Genomic DNA, 25,123 nt, shown 5'->3' on the forward strand with positions numbered 1-25,123 from the left:
AGCATCTCTTTTTCGAGGGGGTCCTAGACATAATGATACAACGTATACACATTTTCAGAAAAAGAAAAGAAAACATTAGACAACAAAATAGCAACTGCAACAACCAAATCAACCAAACAATATCAAATATGACGAAAACAAGTGAACAAACAAGAGAGACGATACAAATAACAAACAAAACAACAGAACACAAGTCAAGAGTATTACACTCCTGGCAAGCATAAACAATGGATCATTAAATCAAGACCAGAAAGATCAATGTCATGAATGTCATAAATGTCATGATAGTACACAGTATATTTAGAGAAATTATTAAAGGGATAGGTCACCCCCAACATGACTTTTTTTCTATCGATTAGTCACCCCATGGAGACTATTTTTTAGTTTTTGTCGCATTCCTAAGCCAATAATTTGATGACCGGCAGACACAAAGAGTCTCCTTTGTCTCTCCTACCGGAACCGCTCCCTGCCGGTCATCAAATGATTGGCTTAGGAATGCGACAAAAACTAAAAAATATCATTTTTTGGGGTGAACTATCCCTTTAAAGGTTAAATGTTAATGTTAATGTTATTCATTAATTATAAACATGTACATGTACTCTCAAAATAAGAAGACAGCACATTTTTAAACAGATTAAAAGATGAAATGGAAGGAATATTTGCAGGCAGGTTATTCCAATCTGAAGGAGCTTTGAACATAAAGGCTTTCTTGGCTGTTGCTTTTGAAAATGTAGGAGAGACAGGAGGAGAAAGAGAAAAGGAGAGAGAGGAAGCGCAAGAGAGAGGTCTTTAAAAACTCCTCTAACAAGTCCCAGTTTTGAAAGCGGAGCTGTGCGTTCCCCCCGTGGCGATAAAGACACCCCATGTTGAGAGCATTAGATCTAAACCCATTTTGGAGCTCAGGCTAAGTGCTTTGAGTATGTACAAAAAGGGCATACACGTGACACTGCAACACACACACACATGGATAGACATGGATGTGACGCACACACATGTGCGTGCGTGTAAATGTACTGTATATAAGTAATTATATCGTTGTTGTCGGGCAGAAACCTCCCTACAGTACCTCCATATTTTAACTTTTTGTGTTTTTCCGTAAATTAACGTCCCTACTTGATCATACTACAGCGAGCGTCACACAAAACCATCACACAAAACCATCAAAAGTAGCAGATCAACAAGCACCGAGTGAGCTTGTAGATCTGCTATTTTTGAAAAATCCCTGGCCCAAATATTTTTTAGATGGGGGGGTCTGATGCAGTAATGGTCTTTCTTTTTTGAGGTATTAAAAAGGTCTTCACTTCACTGTCATCTGGGGAACCCCCCCCCCAAAAAAAAAGAATAAAGTGGGGACCCCCGACCAACAGGTTGAGAACTACAGATGTACGCTACAGCCATGAAAGGGTAGCGTGGCATTTTGATTACCAGTTGGCACTGTATGGTGTCTGTCTGTCTGTCTGTCTGTCTGTCTGTCTGTCTGTCTGTCTGTCTGTCTGTCTGTCTGTCTGTCTGTCTGTCTGTCTGTCTGTCTGTCTGTCTGTCTGTCTGTCTGTCTGTCTGTCTGTCTGTCTGTCTCTTTCTCTCTCATACACTTTCATTGTCCTTCTCTCACTCCATCTTTCTCTTTGTCTGGGGGGCAGGCATGTGACCGATTTATTTCATTCACATTTCTCTGCAATACGCAGTTGATTGTTTTAATTCCTTATGACAATTATGTCTGTGTCATCATCACCAGTCAATCAAAAGGTTTTCCATTTACGTTCTTCTTATACACTGGCCAACATGCACGTCTGCGATTGGCTAGTTCCGGACCCGGTCCCATAGCATGGCTGGCTGGATGCTTATCCCATAGCCTGGAGGGATGGCTACTCCGCGATTATATTAATTTAAAAGAGCTACACCTGACACCGTCCATTAAAGGACGTGTAACACTGGTTTCTTTCAAAATTGGCCTAAAAAAAAACATGTTTTTCATGTTTCTTTGTTTTTCTTGTTTGTATGATATTGCTTGTGTTGGTACATGTTCTGTCCAAGAGGTTTGTTCACGCCTGTTTAACATTCTTTTTTAAGTCTGTATATTTGTCCAAAAACTGAAAAGCAATAAATAGAATTAAGCCATTCAATCCGGGAACACATCTGTCTCATTTTAGATTTCTTTGGCTATTCAAAAATAGCAGATATACAAGCTCATAGAGCTATGAGCTTGTAGATCTGATTTATTTTTATTTTTATAAGACATTTGTAGAATCCCCAGAAGCAAAGATTTGAGAAGAAATCGCTTTAAAAAAATATATATATATTCAATATATTTGCACAAATTTTCACGATTTTTCAAAAACATTAGCAGATCTACAAGCTCGTAGCTCGTTGAATAGGCCGTATATAAGTATAAAATAATGGTTATGGCTAAAAATCTAAAATGACACAGTATGCGTTCCCAGATTGAATGTGTTAATCGGGGGGGGGGGGGGGGGGGGGGGCGAATAGGGGGGTCAGACGTTTGACATTTTGATGACTGTGATGATGTGATGCTTGACATTTTGTTGTGATTATGTAAGGAAAAACAGAAGGTTTCTCAGGTGAATGACAACGTCGATTCAGGAACGTGATCAGGACTGTCGGAGGACCAGTCCATCAACAACTACACAGACTACACCCCCTAATTACAAAGACAAAATGCTCATTTGAGAATTCAGTTGTTGCAAAAACCATATCGTCTCTGTCGGGGTGGAAACCTCATATGTCAAAAACTGTTATCTTTCAGGAATCAAATTCAAAAGCAGCAAAATTAGCAGATCTGTAAGTTCGAAACGTGTCGCTTCGCGCCGCGTTTCGAGCTTACAGATCTGCTAATTTTGATCCTTTTGTGTGACGCCGTAGTATGATCAAAGTACGGCGTTCATTTACGAAAAAACACAAACAGTTATGGAGATAAGAGGTTTTCTGCCCGACAACAACGATATCCACTCGTCTACAGAGAGATGCAGGGAGAAAAAAACAGGTGACATGTTCAGATGAGTCATCCTTCATCCATATATATATAATGTGTGACAGACATACGGACACCCAGAGAACCGGTACTAACAGGTCTGAATGCTTCACACCTTCAGGGGGTCCGGTGTCCCTGTGACTGTGCTGTCGGGGACAAAATTCTATCCCATAATGTCTGTCTGTATGAATTATATGCTATGGCTGTGGCCTAAAAAACGATATAAAAATAAAATACAATGATATGCTATGGCTGTGGCCTAAAAAAAATGATATACAAATAAAATAAAATAATATGCTATGGCTGTGGCCTAAAAAATTATATAAAATAAATATAAATAATAATGACTCTAAATAGTGATGGTATGAATGCTACTAGTGATTGAAAATATTGTTACATATATATATTTAGTATAAGGTATATACTAATGGTTTACGTTTGAAAAATGTATGTAAACCGAAAGGTTGTTTTGTTTGTTTCGTTTCTTCTGTAGTGTAATATTTGAGGCTTCATGATAGTTCATTTTCTTTTTTTGTTTGCTCTTACGTTTTCTCTATGCAACTGTGATATTTTAATTTAAATGGTAATAAGGTGGGCAAAATAAGCTTTGTCTTCTTCAGCCCATACCTTTTCGGCCAAATAGTCATCTTGTTGACTAAATGGTACTGTATGTATCAAAACTGTTTTGTTAAAAAAGAAATCATGACGAAATAAATAAACTAACTAACTAACTACTGTGTTAGGCAGCACTCTATCCACCACCATCATCATCAAAATACCAAAATAGTTGAGGAATATCTTTCATTAGAACGGCGCTCTGTCCCTCCAGTAGAGTTCCAGAGACTTGTACACAATCTAGGCCAAACAAAGGTGCATCGAATAAAGATTTAAGTGTTGTTTTTTTCCTTCAATTTGTCAACTCTCCCTCTCTCTCTCAGTGTCTCTGTCTCATACACACACACACACACACACACACAGTAGCTAACCACGCATGTGTGTGCGCGCACACACACACGCACGCACGCGCACACGCACACGCACACACACACACACACACACACACACACACACACACACACACAGAGTAGCTAACATTCAGTGAGCATGCCAGTGGCTATCGTCGCTGTCGGGTGGAAACCTCATAAGTCCAAAAAGATTTACCTTTCAGGATTCAAATGACACAGCAAAAGTAGAAGATCTACAAGCTCACAACGCGTTTCGGCATTGTGGATCTGCTACTTTTGATACTTCTGTGTGATCAAGTAGGGCGTTAATTAAAAAAAACACATAAAGTTAAAATATGGAGATAAGAGGTTTATTTTCTGCCCGACAACAACAACGCTATCAGAATGGATTCATTGGACTGACCAAGGCTCCTCTGACTCCAGGGGAGTGTTTTCCACTTTGCTATCAGATGAATATAATGTCAGCATTGGCCCGCAGTGACACAACACTGCATGTGCAAAGCTTTAACAACCGGCCATAAATATTTCCCTTTTTGCAAATCAAAGGTTGCCTCTATTATACTCCTTCAGTTTGGCACTGTGTGGAGAGAGAGAGAGAGAGAGAGAGAGGAAAAACTAAAGTACTCAAATTCTGTACTTAAGTAAAGGTATCATTATTGTGTTGTGTTGTGTTGTGTTGTGTAACTGTGATATGGATCTCCCTGGGTCTGAAATAAAGATTGAATTGAATTGAATTATCAATACTGCAATGCAGAAATGCTCTGTTACAACAAGTAAAAGTCCGGTAATAAAAATGTACTTAAGTAAAAGTACAGAAGTATAGGCATCAAAATATACTGTACTTAAAGTACACCAAAAGTAAAAGTACTCATCATGCAGAATGGCCTGTTTCACAAGTTATCATACTGTATGTCTAAAATGTATTAAAATATTTTGAAAATAGCAGATCTACAAGCTCACAACGGAGAGCTTGTAGATCGGCTATGCAGAGTAACTAGTAACTACAGTACTTGAGTACATGTACTTAGTTACTTTCCACCACTGGGAGGGAGGAAGGGAAGGAGTGGCAAAAGAAGAAGGTGCAAGATAGGGAGAGAGGAGAAAATAAGGGAGAGAGATAATTAAAGACAGAGTGAGAAAATATATATAAAGAGAGAGATGACAAGAAAGAGAGAGAGTGATCAAATGAGAGAGGAACTACAGTACAAGAAAGGGGGAGATATAGGGAGAGGGGGAGTAATAAAATCAGAGAGGGAGAGGGCAAGGACAGAGAGAGAGAGGAAATGAGAGAAAGGGGAAGAGAGGGAGTCATAAAATGAAAGAGAGAGAGAGAGAGAGAGAGAGAGAGGGAGGGGGCAGGGTGGAGGAGGGAGGGCGAGAGGTGGGAGTGCAGTGCTATAACTAAAGTGTTCAATATTTACATAGAGCCACAGAGCAGTGGAGGAGCCTTTTGAATGTCATTAATATTAGATGATATTAGCTCTAATATGGAAGAACATTCTGCTGGGCGCTGCTGCTCACAGCACACACACACATACACACACACACACACACACACACACACACACACACACACACGCGCCCACGCATGCACGCACACACATACAAATCTGCAGTGTTAGCCTAATTTAAGTCTTTGACTTAAATTGCCACTGACGATTTTACTGTACCCACACACACACCCGCAAGAGTGCAGCCGCACACACACACATGCACACACACGCACACACGCACACACACACGCACGCACACACGCACGCACGCACGCACACACGCACGCACACACACACACACTTTCTGGTGTTTATGGCCTTTATCCTTGAACCCTTCTTGTCTTAAAAACCCAGCATGCCCAATTTGTGTGCTTGCTCTGCATACAGTCCAAAGGTAAGGCGGTCTAAAGTGCCATTGATACGGTTGAGAACAGGCACTTCAAGTCTTTTAAACATCCATCACTGCATGTGCCCAAAACCCAGGGCCAGCATTGAAATATCCTTGTGGAAACCTTGTATGTCCAAAACAGTTACTATACGCTATTCAGAAAATGGGAAAAAGAGAGCCTGTGTTCCAATGGATCCAATGTAGTTATAGTCACATGCTCTTTATGTTAATACTTTTCATTGGTCCAGTATTCATAAAACCCACAGATCGACTTAAAGCCACTTTCCCTTTAAGTTTTTTCAAAAATAGCAAAAATATAAATTTAAAGCTCACAACGTGGCACGATGCAACGCGTTGTGAGCTCCTATTGGCTATTTTTTATATACTTTTGTGTGACACTGTAGTATGATGATGAAGTAGAGCATTAAATTACTAACACACAAAAACATTAGAAGTTGAAATAGAGAGATATGAGGTTTCTGCCCGACAGCAATAATATGATAAAGAGAAGCAAAATGTGCATGTCGTGTGTGTGCGCACACGCGCACAGCGCACACACACGACATGCATAGTATTAATCATTTGCAGTCCTAGGCTATGCGCAAAAACCTACCAGGCACACTGGAGGTTTTAACAAGATGAGTCGTTAAATCTCGTACATTATTACAGTAGTACAATTGTACAGTAGTCCTAGCAGAGAGCAGCACAGCAACATGTACGGCTGATTTCAAAAGGCATGCTCTCTGCTCTGTGCACGTGTAAAAATGTCAGCCGTTGCACAGGAAACCGGGTTCAAATCCGGGGTAGAAGAGGAAAGTTACATAGTGCAGCTTTAACACAGTATATAAAATTATAATGTCTGGTATTATCATTCTAAAATATATATTGCTGCTGTTCCACAGAACCGGTGAAAATATGTTTGCTAGTTTGACCACTTAAAATACTCTTTGATCTTAAAATAACTAATAACCGAAAATAGCAGATCTAATAAGCTCACTGCGACGTGTTGTGAGCTTGTAGATCTGCTGTTTCCGGTGCAATTGGGATCCAAATGACTGAAATCAGTCGTGGCGACTGAGAGAACTTTAATCCATGAGTCAGACAGAAGCAAGGTTATAGGTGTTAGTTCGCCTGGTGTTTGCCGTGCCGCTAGGTCGACTCAAAACACTGCAGCAAATATAAGGTTCATAGGATCTTGATTCTAGTGTGTGTGTGCGTGTGTGTGCGTGTGCGTGTGCGTGTGCGTGTGCGTGTGCGTGTGTGTGCGTGCGTGTGCGTGTGCGTGTGCGTGTGCGTGTGCGTGTGTGTGGACGGACCATCTTAGTTTTTCTGTTCAAAACCGACTGCCGTCGTGGCATGCTGCCCACGCATCAATCATGTCTGAGAGAGGACAGAACGTCTACAGCTGCCACTTCACCCTGTGTATACTGTATGTGTGTGTGTGTGTGTGTGTGTGTGTGTGTGTGTGTGTGTGCGTGCATGTATGTATGTATGTATGTACGTGCACTCTCTCTCAGTGAGAGAGGTGGGCGTTATAAAGTATATAAACCTCCATAGTTGCAGCAGCCAGCAGCCACTGTGTTCCACTTCCAAATATAAAGTATAGGAGCTTGAAATTGAATTACGTGACACAAAAAAGGGACCACAAAAACCATAACGAGGCCAGAACCATTAACGAGGCGATATATGGGAGATGTGACCTCTGAACTCAAGGACAGAATTCTCCTTCAGTTTTTTCATGATAGAACCATCAATGTGGACTTGAAGTGTGGGGGGGGGGGGGGGCACGGTCACAAGACATGGGGCCTCTCTGATCTTTTCTGGCTATAAAATTAAGGAGGGAATGGAGTGGAAAAGAATAGAGGGATTCCAGAAGGGGGAGGGGCGGGGGTAGAGAAGAGAAGAGAAGAGAAGAGAAGAGAAGAGAAGAGAAGAGAAGAGAAGAGAAGAGAAGAGAAGAGAAGAGAAGAGAAGAGAAGAGAAGAGAAGAGAAGAGAAGAGAAGAGAAGAGAAGAGAAGAGAAGAGAAGAGAAGAGAAGAGAAGAGAAGAGAAGAGAAGATGCAAATGGGAAAGAGAAAAGTCACTTGGTGACATTTCTCTCCTGGTGGTGACGATGGTGACGGTGATGGTGGTGATGGTGGTGATGGTGGTGATGGTGGTGATGGTGGTGATGGTGACGGTGATGGCGGTGACGGTGATGGTGGTGGTGATGGTGGTGGTGATGGTGGTGGTGGTGGCACAGCCAGCATGCACGTGGTCTGTGGCTTTGACCTTCAGTTTTACTTGAATGTTCAGCCTTGCGCGCTTGACACCTAACCAAGGGTGACACAACCACCACACAGACTCCAAGCCTCCAGCCCAGCCAAACTAGACCCCTGAGAGACACAGTTGGCCCTGTCACCTCCACTTATTGTGGGTGCGCGCTAGTGTGTGTGTGCATACGTATGTTTGTTTTGCTCCATAGGCCACACAGTAACACACCAATTTGCATACATTTTTACACTCAACCCTTTAAGACCGGGAATGCATCTGTGTGTCATTTTTAGATTCCTTTGGCTATTTAAAAAATAGCAGATATACAAGCTCATAGCGTGGCACCGAGTGTCGCACTAAGAGCTGGTAGAGCTGCTATTTTTTTGAAAAATCGTGAACATCTGTGCATAGTTTTGAATATATATATGTTTTAAATCGAACATTTTTAACTCCGATCTGTGCTTCTGGGGGTCCCTGGAACAACATATTTAGAGATGGGGGTCCGCGGCCAAATACATATCATTTTGGGGTCCTTGACATGGAAAAGTTGGAGCACCACTGATATAGCAACATACTGTTAGGATTTAGAAAACATTTTTAGATATGTATTTGGCCCGCAAACCCACATCTCAAAATGATTTGTTCCAGTTCCTTTGCTTCCCCAGAAGCAAAGATTTGAGTTACAAATGTTCGCATTAAAAAGAATATACATTTTCAACAAAAGAATGCATATTCTCAAGCTCATAGCGCGGCACTAAGTGCCGTCTTGGAATCCGAAGGTCCCAGGTTCGATCCCCGCCGGCTCCTCCTGGCTACGCGTCGAAGTGTTCTTGAGCAAGACACTGACTGAATCCCTAACTGCTCCCGATGAGGAGCAGGTTGGTGCCTTGCATGGTTTCCTCTGCCATCGGTGTGTGACTGTGAATGTGTGAATTTGAAATACATTGTAAAGCGCTTTAGGAGAAAAGCGCTATATAAATGCAGTCCATTTACCGTTCACCCAAAGTACACTATTCCCTATTCACTGCCGAGACCATAGATGAAATTCATGGTATAATAGGTACTATCTGAATGGCAGCTAGCAAGATAACAGCCACAAATCTAGTTTCATGTTATGGACGGAGAAAACAAAATGATGATTAAATTCACTGCATCTCGTGACAAAGGGCCGTGGCTTTTTTTTTGTTTTATCTCTCTATTCCTCCGATAGCTCAAGGGGAATCGACTCTCGAGACGACCGAAGCTTAATTTATAGTCCATCGACAAGAGGGTGTTGCTTAGCCATAAATATAGCTCATCTACAAGCTAACAACGCGTCGCAATATGACGCGTTGTTAGCTTGTAGATCAGCAAATTTTGGCAATCGACATCATACTACATAGCGTCTCTCTCGGGTGGAAACCTCATATGTCCAAAATTATTACTATTCAGGATTCAAATTCAAAAGCGCCAAAAGTAGCAGATCTACAAGCTCGAAACGCGTCGCAAAGTGACACGTTTCGAGCTTGTAGATCTGCTACTTTTGACGCTTTTGTGTGACGCCGTAGCATGATCAAGTAGGGGCGTTCATTTACGAAAAAAACACAAAAAGTTAAAATATGGAGATAAGAGGTTTTTCTGCCCGACAGCGACGATATATAGCGTATAGATCCGGCTTTAATCAATGCAGTTGAGGTCACATGCCTAACGACGCTCTAGCTAGTGGAACTATGGAAAGGGCAGCGGCCTCAAACATTCTGTCTCTTCTTCAAGGTCCATGGTGACATCAATTAATTCCCGGCATCCATCTACAGCACAACACAACAGCCACACACACACACACACACACACACACACACACACACACACACACACACACACACACACACACACACACACACACACACACACACACACACACACACACACACACACACACACACACACACACACACACACACACACACACACACGTCACCATATTAACCGGAAGGCTGATATTATATTCTATACACAGTACTCACAGTGCTGCCCGCCGGGTCCTTTCAATAAATAGAGGGATACATTATTGTGAGGTTTTCGTATTGCTATTGTTCGTATTGTTGTATTCTTAGTAAACTGTTAGGATTCAGAAGACCCAGAAGCAAAGATTTGACCTAAAAGAACCCTTTAAAAACATACATATTCAAAGATTTGAATATAATAGCAGATCTGCAAGCTCGTATATCTGCTATTTTTGAATAGCCCAAAGTATAAAATAATGGTTATACCTAAAAAATCTAAAATGACAAAGTATGCATTCACGGATTGAATGGGTTAAAGAATCAGTCAATGAAAGTTGTCAATGCAAACAGCAGCTCTTGAGAGGATGCCAGCTAAAGGTAGAATGAGTTCCAATGAAAGGCTTATCAAAGAAGGAGAAAGGAATTTGCCCATAAAGGTCATGATGTTCAAGGGTTTGAAATTCTGTCTTGCTTTTTCCCATTATAGAAATGTATTGTATTCTAGGCATTTACTACAGTAGTTGATACTTGTATTCATACTATTGCCTTACAATGAATAGTTCAGAGGTAGAGCTGGGTTAATATCTTTGTTATACTGTATTGATATTGTGATATGAGACCACTGCAAATATTGTCTGGGAACTTACATAATCATAATATTGTATATGGTCTAAAGTATAGTCCTTTCCTGGTTCTAATCACTTAAAAAGGAGTAGTTCACCCAAAAAAAGTACTTATTTTCTATCAATTACACACACCATGAAGCCTTGAATTCATGGAGATATTTTTTTGTTTTTGTCGCATTCCTGAGCCAATAAGTTGATGACCGGAGGAGTCTCCTATACTGACCGATGACCCGGTCATCAAATTATTGGCTCAGGAATGCGACAAAAACAAGACAAAATCGAGGCATTTCATCAAAAAGATGGTGATATTTGATATTTTGTCCATATGGCCCATATATACATTCCTATGCGGTGGTTCAGTGGAGAGCACTTGAAGAGGACAGATGGCTGCTGATGGACTGGCAGGTTACAGAGGAGGAAACCATCATGCTATTTACATTTCAAGACAGTCACTCTTAATCCATTAAAGGGATAGTTCACCCCCAAAATGACTTTTTTTCTATCGATTAGTCACCCCATTGGACACTTGAATTCATGGATATTGTTTTGTTTTTGTCTCATTCCTAAGCCAATAATTTGATGACCGGCAGCGGTTCCGGTGGGAGACACAAAGACTCTCCTTTGTGTCTACTACCGGAACCGCTGCCTACCGGTCCGCTGGTCATCAAATTATTGGCTTAGGAATGAGACAAAAACAAAAAAATATCCATGAATTCAAGTCTCCATGGGGTGACTAATCGTTAGAAAAAAAGGTGAACTATCCCTTTAAATCTTTGTTATACTATATTGATATTGTGATATGAGACTACTGCAGATATCGTCTGGAAACTTGCACATCATAATATTGTATATGGCTAAAGTATAGTCCTTTCCTGGTTCTAATCACTTAAAAAGGAGTAGTTCACCCAAAAAAATTACTTGTTTTCTTTCAATTACACACCCCATGAAGCCTTGAATTCATGGAGATTTTGTTTTGTTTTTGTCGCATTCCTGAGCCAATAACTTGATGACCGGCGAAAAAGTCTCCTACTGACCCATGATGACAAGGTCAAATTATTGGCTCAGGAATGCGGCAAAAATAAAAGAAAGCGAGGCATTTCATAAAAGAATACGGTGATATCTGCTATTTTGTCCATATGGCCCAGTACATCCCTATGCGGTGTGTGTGTGTGTGTGTGTGTGTGTGTGTGTGTGTGTGTGTGTGTGTGTGTGTGTGTGTGTGTGTGTGTGTGTGTGTGTATTGTGTTATTGTTAGGGCCAGATGTCCCCACAACTATAGTAGAATGTGAAAAATATACGTTGTGAGGACAATTTTCCTGATCCTCACAAGAAAAAGATTTTTAGGATATAGGTTTACAATTAGAAAAAAGCTTCAGGTTGGGGATAGTGTTAGGATTAAACATTTAGAGGTTTAGGTTTAGGGATTAGAGATAAGAGTTACGCCTGATTTACACTTAGCTGCACGCTGGTGTCCTGCACCGGAAAATAGCCGATCTACAAGCTCACAACGCGTCGCTGCGATGCGTTGTGAGCTTGTAGATCGGCTATTTTCCGGCTTTAGTCTTACAGTTAAAAATGGCAATTTTTTGGTTTGTTTAAATGGCATTCATAGAAATGGCATCCTAATACGTTGATGTCCTCACAAGAATAATAAAACAAACGTGCTGTGTGTGTGTGTGTGTGTGTGTGTGTGTGTGTGTGTGTGTGTGTGTGTGTGTGTGTGTGTGTGTGTCTTTGCCAAATCAATAGAGTGAACCCTTAAAAAGTGCTAGGAGCCGGAGGATGAATAAATGTGAGGCTTATTAGGCTGTAATATTCACCTCCCCCTCACTGCTCCAAAAGCAGCCTTACATTTTAGACAACCACATCACACACACACACACACACACACACACACACACACACACACACACACACACACACACACACACACACACACACACACACACACACACACACACACACACACACACACACACACACGCACACACACACACGCACACACACACACACGCACACACGCACACACTCACTCAAGCACATGTTGGATGGAGGATGGTGCTTTAAAAGGATTTAAAAGCCTCCAGAGCTTCCATGCTTGGATTGGTCCTCCTCAGCTGAGCTAATGATTTTTTGTTCTCCTTAATCGTTGGTTTTTTTTCTGGTTATTAAAATTATTGTATTAATATGAATAAAATGAACGTAATTTAGACGTAGTAATTCACATGCTAATTATTGCTAAGTACTATCTGAGCATGTCTTTGACAAGAGCGCTGTCGTAACGACGTAATGAAAGGAAGTGAATTGTGAGTGAATTATTATTATTAGGGCTGTTTGTGAACAGTGTTAACCCATTCAATCCGGGAACGCATCTGTGTCATTTTAGATTTCTTTGGCTATTCAAAAATAGCAGATATACAAGTCCATAGTGCGGCACTGAGTGCCGCACTATGGACTTGTATATCTGCTATCTTTTTGAAAAATCGTGAAAATTTGTGCAAATCTTTGAATATATATATTTTTAAAGCGAACATTTGTAACTCAAATCTTTGCTTCTGGGGGTCCCTGGAACTAAATATTTTGAGATGGGGGTCCACGGCCAAATACATATAATTTTGGGTGGACATGAAAAAGTGTTTTTCTGTTAGGATTTGGAAGACATTAGTTTGTAGAATCGGCCTCAGGACTTGAGGCCGATTCTATACAAATGCCTTCGAAATCGGTAGTTCTCACACTTTCAAGATTTTTCAAAAATGATCAAAAATAGCAGCTGTGAACTTGTATATCTGCTATTTTTGAATAGCCAACGCAAAAATACTAAAATGACACAGATGCTTTCCCGGTGTTAAAGGGTCAGTTCGGGATCCCATTGCCCAACGAGACAAAGCTCTTTTTGCCACGTGACTTTTTCTTTGATGAATAGAAGCAAAAGCGAAAGGGAATGACCTCTCAGTAACCACCTTAAGCCCTATCTATACTTCTTTGTATAAGGAATAGCAAAAAATAGCCGATCTGCACTCTGCAACATTCCTTTGCATTACAAACAACGGTGAAAACAGATAACAATAGGGTGGTCTTTGAGATTTGGCCCAGCAGTTGTTTTCCTGTGAGGTGTGTTGGCCTAGAATTGACTTAATAGAGGGAACTATAAGTAAACTACTCGTCTATAATGATCCACAAAACATACTGTAATAACCTGGTCATTTAGTCTTTTGAGAGAGGTACATTTTCTCAATGAAAATGTCAAAGCAGGGATTTCAATTTAGACTCACATTTGTGAATGTTGTTGTGAGTAAAGAGGCAAAAGTAAAACACATTCCTCCTCAATGTGTGAGGAATCATAATTGTTAATCTTCTTATCTTGCTCTTTCACAAAATGAAAATTAAAACCTTCACGTTTTTACCACATACACACTCAAATTCTCTTCAATTTAAGGAAGATGTCTTCATTTGTACCATATAGCTAGAGAATTAGACAAAGGGATTTCCATTGACAGGTATTACTCTTCAGTCTGGGCATTTATACCTAACAATTGATGATAACCACACTGTATGCATGGTTGTGGAAGTGTTCCGCTAACTGCCGCCAGCAATGTAGGAACCATTATAGCATGTGTGTGTGTGTGTGTTTGTTTGTGTCTCTACATGTGTGTTTTGTGTACAGAACGTGTGTCTTTGCATGTGTTTAATTTATGAGTTGTATGTGTATTGTCTGTGTGCGGCGTGCCTGTGTGTGTTTGTGGGCAGGCTCTGGGTACCACAGAGTCACTCGTTACTGAGTGGGGGTTAATCTGGGCATGTTTGTTTAAAGATCCCATGCCCACTGGGCATGGCACAGTGCCAGGGCCCCTACTGCCCACAGGTACAGGCTGCAGGGGGAGAGTCGTTTCTCAAAGACAGACAGATGGGAACGTTGAAGCAGTAAAAAGAGATGATAATAACACAGAGAAGAATGGCTGAAAGAAGAGCATTCCCAGTCCCTCGTAAAGCATGGCACATGTTCACAACAACACGTCTGGAAGGAAGATGGCCGATGGGGGGTTTACACAACAAATGGCCACGGAAACAAGGCATAATTATTTGCAATTCAAAGATTGAATTACTAGGGCTCCATTATTATGATTTGGCCTTGGAGGACCATGGGATTGCACCACATATATACCCTGGCAGTTAAATTCTCACTATTGCATATGCACAACCTGTACTTTAATTATAAACAACAAATACATTTTGGTTTGTTAACAGAATGTATACGGTATGTACAGTATGTCGTCTCTGTCGGGTGGAAACCTCATATGTCCAAAGCTGGTAACTTTCGAAAATAGCAGATCCACAAGCTCAGCATGGACAAAACAGACACACAGAAACACATATCGTGTTTTTCTTTTCATAAATCAATGCCCTACTTCATCATACAAGAGTGTCGCCCCAGACTCGGTTTCGGCTTGTATATCTTGTAGATTTCACTATTATTTTTATTTTTTTTAAATAATAATACTAAAAAAGAAATGGTTATGGACATACAAGGTTTTTTTTCCACCCGACAGCGACAATATATATATATATATATATATATAAGTGTTTGTACACCGACAGAGAAAAACACACAAGTACTACAAACTGACTCTGGGCTGTGCCATCGATCAAATACATTGAAACACGATTCTTAGCTCAAATATTTCCTTCCAACACAAAAGGATCCATTATTGAATAACTGGGGAGGAATTTGACTGAGATTTCTAACGAGGGCAGAAGCAAACATTCCTGTTTCCATTCCTGTTCCACAAAAGAATAGACTTGCCCTCATTTTTAGTCATTGTCTCTCACCTTGTGAGGCTCGGTGTGTGTGTGTGTGTGTGTGTGTGTGTGTGTGTGTGTGTGTGTGTGTGTGTGTGCGGGCGCGCGTGCATGTGTCAAAAAGCAAGCACTTGTGTGTGTATTCAAAACACATTTGAAACAGTGCATGAACCCATATATCGGCGCTGTCAGGTGGAAACCTCATATCTCTAAAAACGATACTTTTCAGGATTAAAAAATAGCAAAAGTAGCAGATCTACAAGCTTGCGGATCTGCTACTTTCGATGCTTTTGTGTGACGCTGTAGTATGATCGAGTATGGGTGTTAATTTTAGGAAAAAACACAGAAAGTGAAAATTTGGAGATAAGAGGTTTCTGCCCCGACAGCAACGATATATATACACAATGTCCAAAAAAATACCACAGCACGAGGCCCACAGCCAACAAAACACTCTCCACTGGCCCATTGTCTTATGTAAGGTGAGACAGTTCCACACACAAAAAACACACACACACACACAAGGGGAAGGAACACTTACGTAAATTTAGGGTTAAGCCCATAGTACATGCGGGTTCAAAGTTTGGTTTTAAGGATTTGGGGGACTTTGATCATTTTGCAAGGGCAAGGAGTGTGCATGAGATTGAGAGAAAGAGAGAGAGAGAGAGAGAGAGAGAGAGAGAGAGAGAGAGAGAGAGAGAGAGGGAGAGAGAAAGAGAGAGCGAGAGAGAGAGAGAGAGAGAGAGATTTTTGCCCAAAGTTCAGGTAAGATTCAGGTTTACGATGTCTCAGTTAAGCCAGGGTTATACTTAGTTAGTAGCGTGCCGGAAGTGTGGAGCACTGACAAACAAATAGCCAAATCTACAAGCTCACAACACTCAGGGGCTGTGACGCGTTGTGAGCTTGAAGATCTTCTTATTTTTGGTTTCGCCACACCGCAGTGTAACTAAAGCATAAATCATGGCATTAGTGTTGTTGTTCACAGCTCTGATTGCTCAACAACACACAGACAGCGATCAGATGCCAAGCAGCAAAACGGCATGCCATATCACTGGGGACCGTCCTTGTGACAACTTGACAACCACAAACCAATCTATAAATGTCTGTGTTAATATAAAAAAAAGAATAATAATAAACACTCGACAATAACGTTTCTCTAGGACACGGACAAAGCCTCGCGATCGGTGATTAACCCATTCAATCCGGGAACGAATCTGTGTCATTTTGGGATTTCTTTGGCTATTCAAAAAATAGCAGATATACAAGCTCATAGCTCATAGCGTGGCACAGAGTGCAAATGTGTGCAAATCTTTTAATATACATATATACATTCTTAACTCAAATCTTTGCTTCTGGGGGTCCCTGGAACAAAATATTTTGAGATGGGGGGGGTGCGCGGACAAATACATATCATTTTGGGGGGTCCTTGACATGAAAAAAGTTTGAGAACCACTGATATTATAGCAACATCATTTTTTTTTCTCCAAAAAAACTGTTAGGAATTAGAAGGCATTTGTAGAATCCCCAGAAACAAAGATTTTGGTAAAAAATATTCGCTTTAAAAAACATATATATTCAGAGATTTGGACACATTTTCAAGATTTTTCCAAATAAATAGCAGATCTACAAGCTCAATAGCTATTTTTGAATAGCACAAAGTATAAAATAATTATAAAAAGTAATAAAAATCTAAAATCTAAATATATGTTCCCGGATTGAATGGGTTAAAAAATATAAAAAATAATAAACACTCAACAACAACGTTTCTCTAGGACACGGACAAAGCCTCGCGAGTGGCAATTAATGGCTGCGGTATTTTTATTCCATTAATGTTTTGAAAAGAACATGACAGTCCTCCTCAGTGTGAAGAATAAACAGCGACAAACACGCAAACTATTTACTAAGACTGCATGGAGTTCCTACGACAACAACAGATTGAAAAGAAAATAGAGAGAAAAAAAAACGAAACCTGCAACTCGGCTGCCTTTCTAATGTCTTGAGGAACAAAAACAAGACAATTCTGTTTTAGGAATACAGGATGCCTCTTGAAAAGCCCACATTAAAGATGCATTTTTCAACTATTATCGCTGTCATGTTTCCCTTCTCATTTCTCGTCTTTCATACCCCCCCCACCTGTCACATCTCTCTAAAACACACGTGCGCGCACGCGCGCACACACACACACACACACACACACACACACACACACACACACACACACACACACACACACACACACACACACACACACACACACACGCACACGCACACGCACATGCACATGCAGACGCACACAGCTTCAGTCAACATTCAGTCAGTGCCAGAGGTGTTTTGTACTTAACCCAATCTTGGATTTAACCGCTATATATATATATATACAGTATATACACTTTGACGTACGATCTAAAAGCTCACAGCGCTCTTTTTGAATATTTCTACATATCGTTGTTGTCGGGCAGAAACCTCCATGTTTTAACTGTTTGTGTTTTTTTCGTAAATTAACGCCCTTCTTCATCAGCGTCACAGAAAAGTATCAAAAGTAGCAGATCTACAAGCTCGAAACGCGGCGCGAAGCGACGCGTTTCGAGCTTGTAGATCTGCTACTTTTGATACTTTTGAATTTGAATCCTGAAAAGTGACAGCGTTGGACATATGAGGTTTCCACCCAACAGAAAAAAATATTTTGATATTTTTTTTAACAATATTAACATTTTTTTTTTTTGGGGGGGGGAAATATTTTGCCTTTAAATCACATGGACAAAACAGGGGACGCCACGCCAGGTTGATTGAAAGCGTTTAAGTGTGCGTGCGGCGCCCAACCCCCAGCAGCACGCACCTCCAGGAGCACCACCCCCACTCCCCCTCCCTTCTCCCCCCTCCTCCCCAAGGACGAGGGAGGCCCCCGCCGGGTTGGCATTGCCCCCCTGACAGCAGCAGTGCACAGATGGGAAGGGACCCCCCCCCTGCACCACGGCCTGGGTCTAGGTCATCATCAGAGGCACATGGGGGGTACATACATACAGTGAGTGGTGCATGGATGGATGGATGGCTGGATTTACAGCAGCACACACACTGTAGGCTACAGTCAAAGTGACACACATAATGGCCCCTCCCGGACCAACAAACAACAAACACTATAAGGGCCTTTTGTCAACCGTATACAATGGCGAACGACCCCTATAGGATCATCAGATCTGCCATGATCTGCCTCTACTCTATATGCAGAGATCATCACCATAAGGGCCTTTTGTCATCGTAATATGGGTGCTGCTGTCGGGGCTGGAAACCTCATATCTCCAATTTTTTTCTTCGTAAATTGACGCCCCTACTTGATCACATACTACAACGTCACGCAAAGACATCAAAAGTAGCAGATCCGTAAGTTCGAAAACGCGGCGCGAAGCGACGCGTTTTCGAGCTTACGGATCTGCTACTTTTGATGCTTTTTAATTCTTAATCCTGAAAAGTAAGAGTTTCGGAACACATTACTGGAAAGAGGTTTCCAGTCCCGACAGAGACGATACAAACAATGGTGATCCCCATAGGATCACCAGATCCTGTCATGATCTCTGCTCTATATGCAAGAGATCAAATCTCAGATCAACACCATCCATCCTACACCCTTCTGCTTCTCATCCACACACTCACACACCACTCTACAACATCGCCCCCCCCCCCTGACTCCCTCCACCCCCCCCCACCCCCTCTCTCTTGCTAATGCACCACATGTTTTTTTTTTCCTCTCCTTTCCTTTTCTTTTTCGCAAAAAAACCCATGAAGAGAATTAACAAGATGAGAGAAAAGTATGAGAGGGTAAATCTCCAGGGGTGTCCGTCCATCTGTGGTGTGTGTGTGTGGCGCGCATTACTGAAATACCATGCAGCGACCTGCTAAAAACTCTGGGAGAGAGAGAGAGAGAGAGAGAGAGAGAGAGGGAGAGAGAGGTGCGAGAGAGGAGGAGGAAGCGGGTGAGAGAGAGAGACAGAGTCAGAGAGAGAGAGAGAGAGAGAGAGAGAGAGAGAGGGAGGGAGGGAAAGGAGTACAGAGAGATAAAGAGACAGATAGAGAGAGATGTGGTGGTGCATGTGGGCATTGTAACTTAACGTCTCTGTCGAGGGGAAACCTCATATGTCCAAAACTGTTACTTTTCAGGATTCAAATTTAAAAACGGCAAAAGCAGCAAATCTACAAGCTCGATCGAGCTTGTAGATCTGCTATTTTTGGTACTTTTGTGTGACGTTGTAGTGTGATCAAGTAGGGGCGTTCATTTACGAAAACAAACTACAAAAAGTTAGAATATGGAGATAAGAGGTTTCAACGATAAGTTTGTGGTGTAACCTCTCTAATGTGGGACTATGACTCGCCCCAACCACCCAACAACCCCCCCTCCCTCCCTCCCTCCCTACCTCCCTCTCTCTTTATACTACTGTACGACCCTTGAGCAATCGAATTAGTCATAGTCGGCTGCCTACTGTATATGTGCCAAAGGAATTAGCAGTAGGCCTATAATTAATACATTCTAATGACATTAACCTTTCTATTGCATGTGGCTCACACATCAATACAACATAGTGAGTGAGTTCTGGCCACTTTGAAGCACGTGCTGGTCTCCTTAAATATCTAGCCTTTTTTAGGCAACCTATTAAAGGGCAGTCTTCCAAACCAACGGTTTCATTCCAATACACTGCAATTTCGGATTAATGGCGATCATGTATTTTGTTTTGAAAGCGAATAAGACGTTTAAGTTGTTAAACAGCATTACACTATTTTGTGTCAAAACTAAATGTTTTGGCAGCTCATACCTTTTCTCAGAGTTGTGAATATATACAGTACATATACAGTATATACAATGTACCATATATGTGTGTGTGTAATTAATTATATATATACACATATATGTGTGTGTAAAATACTGTATCTAACTGTATCTTTAATGGTAGAAAGCTATTGCAATCACAGACATCACATATTAGTGCTTTATTACTGTTTTCAAAACAGGAAGCCAATAAAAAGTGTCATTTTCATGGTTTTATCTGGATTGTTGCAACAAAAAAAAGTGTTTGGGCCAGCTGCTTCTGTGCTCCTAGTGTTTCACAGCTTTTAAAGCCGATTATCCTCCAAACTATAAGTAGCCTACAGGATTCAATCTAACCAGCATTGATAACCAAACCCACCTTTGTAGGGCAGCTGTAATAATACATAATTCACTCATAATAATAGCCTACACAACATAATAACAACAAGCATAGTCAACCACAACTGAGTAAAATATATCCTTAAATATAGTTTTAGTGTAAAACAAGACAAGCACACCCATGTCAGACAAAGAGAAATGTTAATTAAGTAGACGTGACACTGACAGTAATAGTCCATCAATACCCACCCCATGACAAACGTGTGTAGAGTAGACTGACTTATTTAACTTTTTAAAAGAAAGAACTAGTTTCTGTCGCCGAAAGCAATTATAACCTTGTGGCTGTAGCTATAAATCTTCCGTTTACTAATTACTTTAAGGTTATGTAGGCTACTACAAACCAAAACCCAAAAGCATTAGGCTATGATATTCGTTTTAACCACTCAAACCCCAGCATCGGTATTGTGGGGAAAGCTTTCGCTGAAAATAGCAGATCAGCAAGCTCACAATGCGGTGTCACATTGTGAGCTTGTCGATCTGCTATTTTCAGCGAAAGCTTTCCCCACAATAACAGAAAAGACACTAGCATTGAGCCCTGATGGACTCCTGATGGACTCCCTTGCCCACATGGGGTTTAAGTGGTTATGGTTGGTTATGTAAACAGTTGTAAGACTACTAAAACCAAAACCTGAAAGCATTAGAGGCTATGTTTATTCGTTTAAAAAAAAAAGACATAATTATAGGCCTATGTCAACAAAACAATAGGCTGTTGTACTGTATGTGGATTATTATTATTACAATAAAACGGTTGGATGGTTAAGTGGGTGATGGGTCACACAGAACATCTGGACTGAGGGAAATTCATCCAAAAACATTGTGAAAGCCGCAACACCCTTTTATTTCCCACAGTGTGTCGATAAAAGCCAGATTATAGGAGCCAGAGCCATAGAAAGAAACCACAGAGAGAGAGAGAGAGAGAGAGAGAGAGAGAGAGGTTGGGAGATCAGAGGCGAAGAGTGGATGATAATCTCGCAATAACATCGGATACGCGACGATCTAACCGGATTAAACAAAGCTAATGAAATACCAGAAAGAAGAAACAGGGGAGGGGAGGGGAGGGGAGAGGGGGGGCGAGTTGAGAGAGAAGCATGGAAAAAACTAAATAAACGCACGGACTCGATTAAAACTGTAAAAAAAAACACAAAAACTAAATTTGATGCAGTTTTTTTCATATTCGCTGCAATTATACAGCAACCGAAGCTATTTTTAAACATCATCCCCTATAATAACCCAGTACTGCATCACAGAGTGTTCCTGCAACAAGCATTATGGTATACAGTAGTGTATAATATTATATATAGGTTATATGAATAAGCATCGCTTTAAAAACTGTGCTGAACAAATCCTCAACTGTCGAGTTATCAGCATTTTCATACATCTCCCCCTATAATAACCCAGCACTGCATCACACCTGCAACAAGCCTCTATAGTGTATATATAAGCTATATCTCTTAAGAAGGAAAAATCATAAACATCGCTTCATAAACTGAGCTGAACAAATCCTCAACTGTCGAGTTATCATCACCATGGGCTTCAATGAAAGAATCACTTCAACAAGTAGTAATAAACGTGCTTTCATTCGTGCAGTGCACAGGGGCGATCAGAAAGCAAAGCCCTATTTTTCCTTGTCACCCCCCACCTCCCCCTAAAATACAAAATTATTTTTCACTGACATTTCCCCAATGCAGCAATGCGCGTTCCCGACCCAAACGCCGATTTCGAGGGCAAAACGCGCCGGCAGCGCGCACCATATAGCCAGTGTTGCCAGATTTGACGAGAGAGATAAGCAATCAGGGTCTATGAAAACAAAGCCCAAAAGAAGCGACTATTGGGCTATCTATGGCTTTTTGAAAATAGCAGATCTACAAGCTACAAGCTGTGATCTGCAATTTTCGAAAAAAAATGTTGGGAGAAAAAAGGTAATTTTGGAATATTTTAAAAACCTTTTTAACAACACAAATCTTGTATGGAGTCCCTGGCTGGCACAGCATATTTTCAGATGGGGGCCCACGGACAAATACATATTAATCTGGGGTCCTTGCCATGTTTATGAACCACTGGTTTAAACAACATTTAGGAAACAATTAAGCCCAAACAAGCAACAACTCTTTAGAAACAAGACTGTAGCATGCTTTTGTATAAATCTGTGCCACCGTGCATTTTTTGCAATCAATCATTCAATCAATCATTCAATCAATCAATCATTCAATCAATCGAAACAAGCCCCCAAAAGAAACGCACCCCGCAACAACCAATATTTACAAGCAACTTAACAGGAAAAAAAACAAGCCCAAAGTCGCTTATAATATAAGCAGACCTGGCAACGCTGCCTATAGTGCCTCTGGTGCCAAAGCTCCACCGGCATCAGTTTGGAGAGCAGAGCAGCGGGAGCGCGCACCGCCCTCCCCCCACCACAAAAAAAAACCCAATACGCGGAGGCGCGCACCGACACAGCACAGCCTGAGCCCAGCAGCCAGCCACCTGATTGGCTGAGCCACAGCTCCATCTGGTACACGTGACACGCCCTGCTTACAATAAATAAACAGCAATGAAATAATATAAGAGAGGGGGGGGGGTATGCCTATAGGTCCAGATTGGGCACATTTTAAGAGCACCCCCCCCCCCACACACACACACACACACACACACACACACACACACACACTGTCACCAAACAATCACAGAAATAACTGACATTGCACAACAACTGATAACAATTATGATCCCCAAAAACAAACTTATAAATTTGGAATATTTTTTTGGCCATAATATGTCCGGTGGGAGGCGGGCAGTGCCGAGGCAACAGCCGCACGTAAAAAAAAAAAAAAGATGACAGCTCCGCACTGAGCTATAGATTTTCTCCTCCCTGGAAAAAAAACCATAACAGCAGAATTTTAAGTACTTACTCCCCCGAACCCCGCATATCCTCGCCGTCCGGCCCGGCCGAGCCCCCGTAACATTGCCTTAACGAATAGCTTACCTACACAGTGAATGAGTTTGTGCCTCCACGAGTCAAGTTCCTGCCGAAAGCCGCGCCTCTCTACCGTGCATTGCTGCCTTTTGCACAGACGACTCGCCATTTTCTATCGGCCCCTCCCGCGGGCGTGCACAACATAGTGCTGGGTGCTTCCCTGGCTGCGCGCACGTCACCAATAGTTTTGGCTGCTGGGTGGAGTAGCGATACGATATGAGGGGAGTTAGTGCTGCAGCATCCCTTTCTATATGCTGCCTTGGAGAGCGGCGTTGCCAGGTTTGCGAGGGAAACAAGCAAAACAGGTCAATTAAAACGAGCCCAAAAGAAGCGACTTGCTTCTTCAATCTTGAGTCAAGATTTTTGCCCGCGTTTTTCTGGCGGGGTCAAGATTCTTGACCCCACCAGAAAAACGCGGGCAAAAATCCTCGATTTTGCGATGAAATATGCGGGGTTTTTAGCTGATTTTATGAGGTGAAATATGCGGGAAGTTGCGAAATATGCCAAATGCCAAATATGTGAAAAGTTGCGAAATGTGCAGAACAAAGCGAGAAATGCGATTAAAAAAAATTCTTGAAGAAAAATTTGGAATATTTTTGGAAACATTTTAACATCTTGTATGGGGGTGGGGGTCCCTGGCATAAAATATTTTCAGATGGGGGTCCGTAGACAAATTTGTGGGGGACTGGGGGTCCTTGACTTGAAAACGTTTGAGAACCACTGGTTACTTTAAACTACACTTTAGAAACAAGCCCAAAGAAATGCAACCCGTAACTATCCAATATTTACAGGCAACTTTACAGAAAAACAAAGCCCAAAATCGCTTATAATAAGCAGACATGGCAACGCTGTGGAGAGAGAGCGCTGATTTGTCCCACCCACCAAAAAGCCCCCCTGCATGGGGTGGGTGGGTGACGATGTACAGTAATATCGGCCGTTTAAAGGAATGTTGGACTGCATGTATTTGTTATAATAATAATGTCATGAACAACTATTAAGCACAGGGTGCCTTTTTTGTGTTGCTCCAAATTTGCTATGGATTATTAAAGCTATGTGTGTATGTGTGTCAAAGGGCACCATGTGTTTGAATGCGCAGTGTTTCGATTATGCGTTTTGCATTTCCTAAAGCCGGTGCGTGGTCAATAACGGTGTTATTAATAACTAGCCCCGTGAACTAGATAATTCACACCACAAAACTAAGCTAAAATAAAATTAAAAATAAAATTAAAATAAAATAAGTCAATAAGAGTTAAAGTGTGTGTAGATATAGCCTCGACGTGTGTATATATATATATATATATATATATATATATATATATATATACTTTAATTCATTATTAAATTAATTAATTATTATTATTATTAGCTTTATACGTTATCATAGTTTGGACCACATTATAGAAATTTTACTTACAAGAGTTTGGTTTTCTTAAAGTGTATGCTACGGAAGAATTGGTAGCCTATAGC

At 41.2% G+C, this 25,123-nt stretch overlaps 1 protein-coding gene across 1 annotated transcript in view; it reads right to left on the minus strand.

The window, feature by feature from the left end:
* lcor (ligand dependent nuclear receptor corepressor) overlaps positions 1-23,765 on the minus strand; it is a gene marked incomplete at its 5' end in the record, with an annotated part of 92,505 nt that extends 68,740 nt beyond the window's left edge. Inside the window, 1 exon segment of the mRNA XM_080453032.1 lies at positions 23,666-23,765. Within this exon segment, the coding sequence (XP_080309158.1) occupies positions 23,666-23,765 (100 nt within the window).
* Positions 23,766-25,123: the final 1,358 nt, after the last annotated feature.

This window comes from Gymnoscopelus braueri (genome assembly GCF_963280865.1).
Source record: "Gymnoscopelus braueri genome assembly, chromosome: 2".
In the NCBI taxonomy this organism is placed as follows: Eukaryota; Metazoa; Chordata; class Actinopteri; order Myctophiformes; family Myctophidae; genus Gymnoscopelus; species Gymnoscopelus braueri.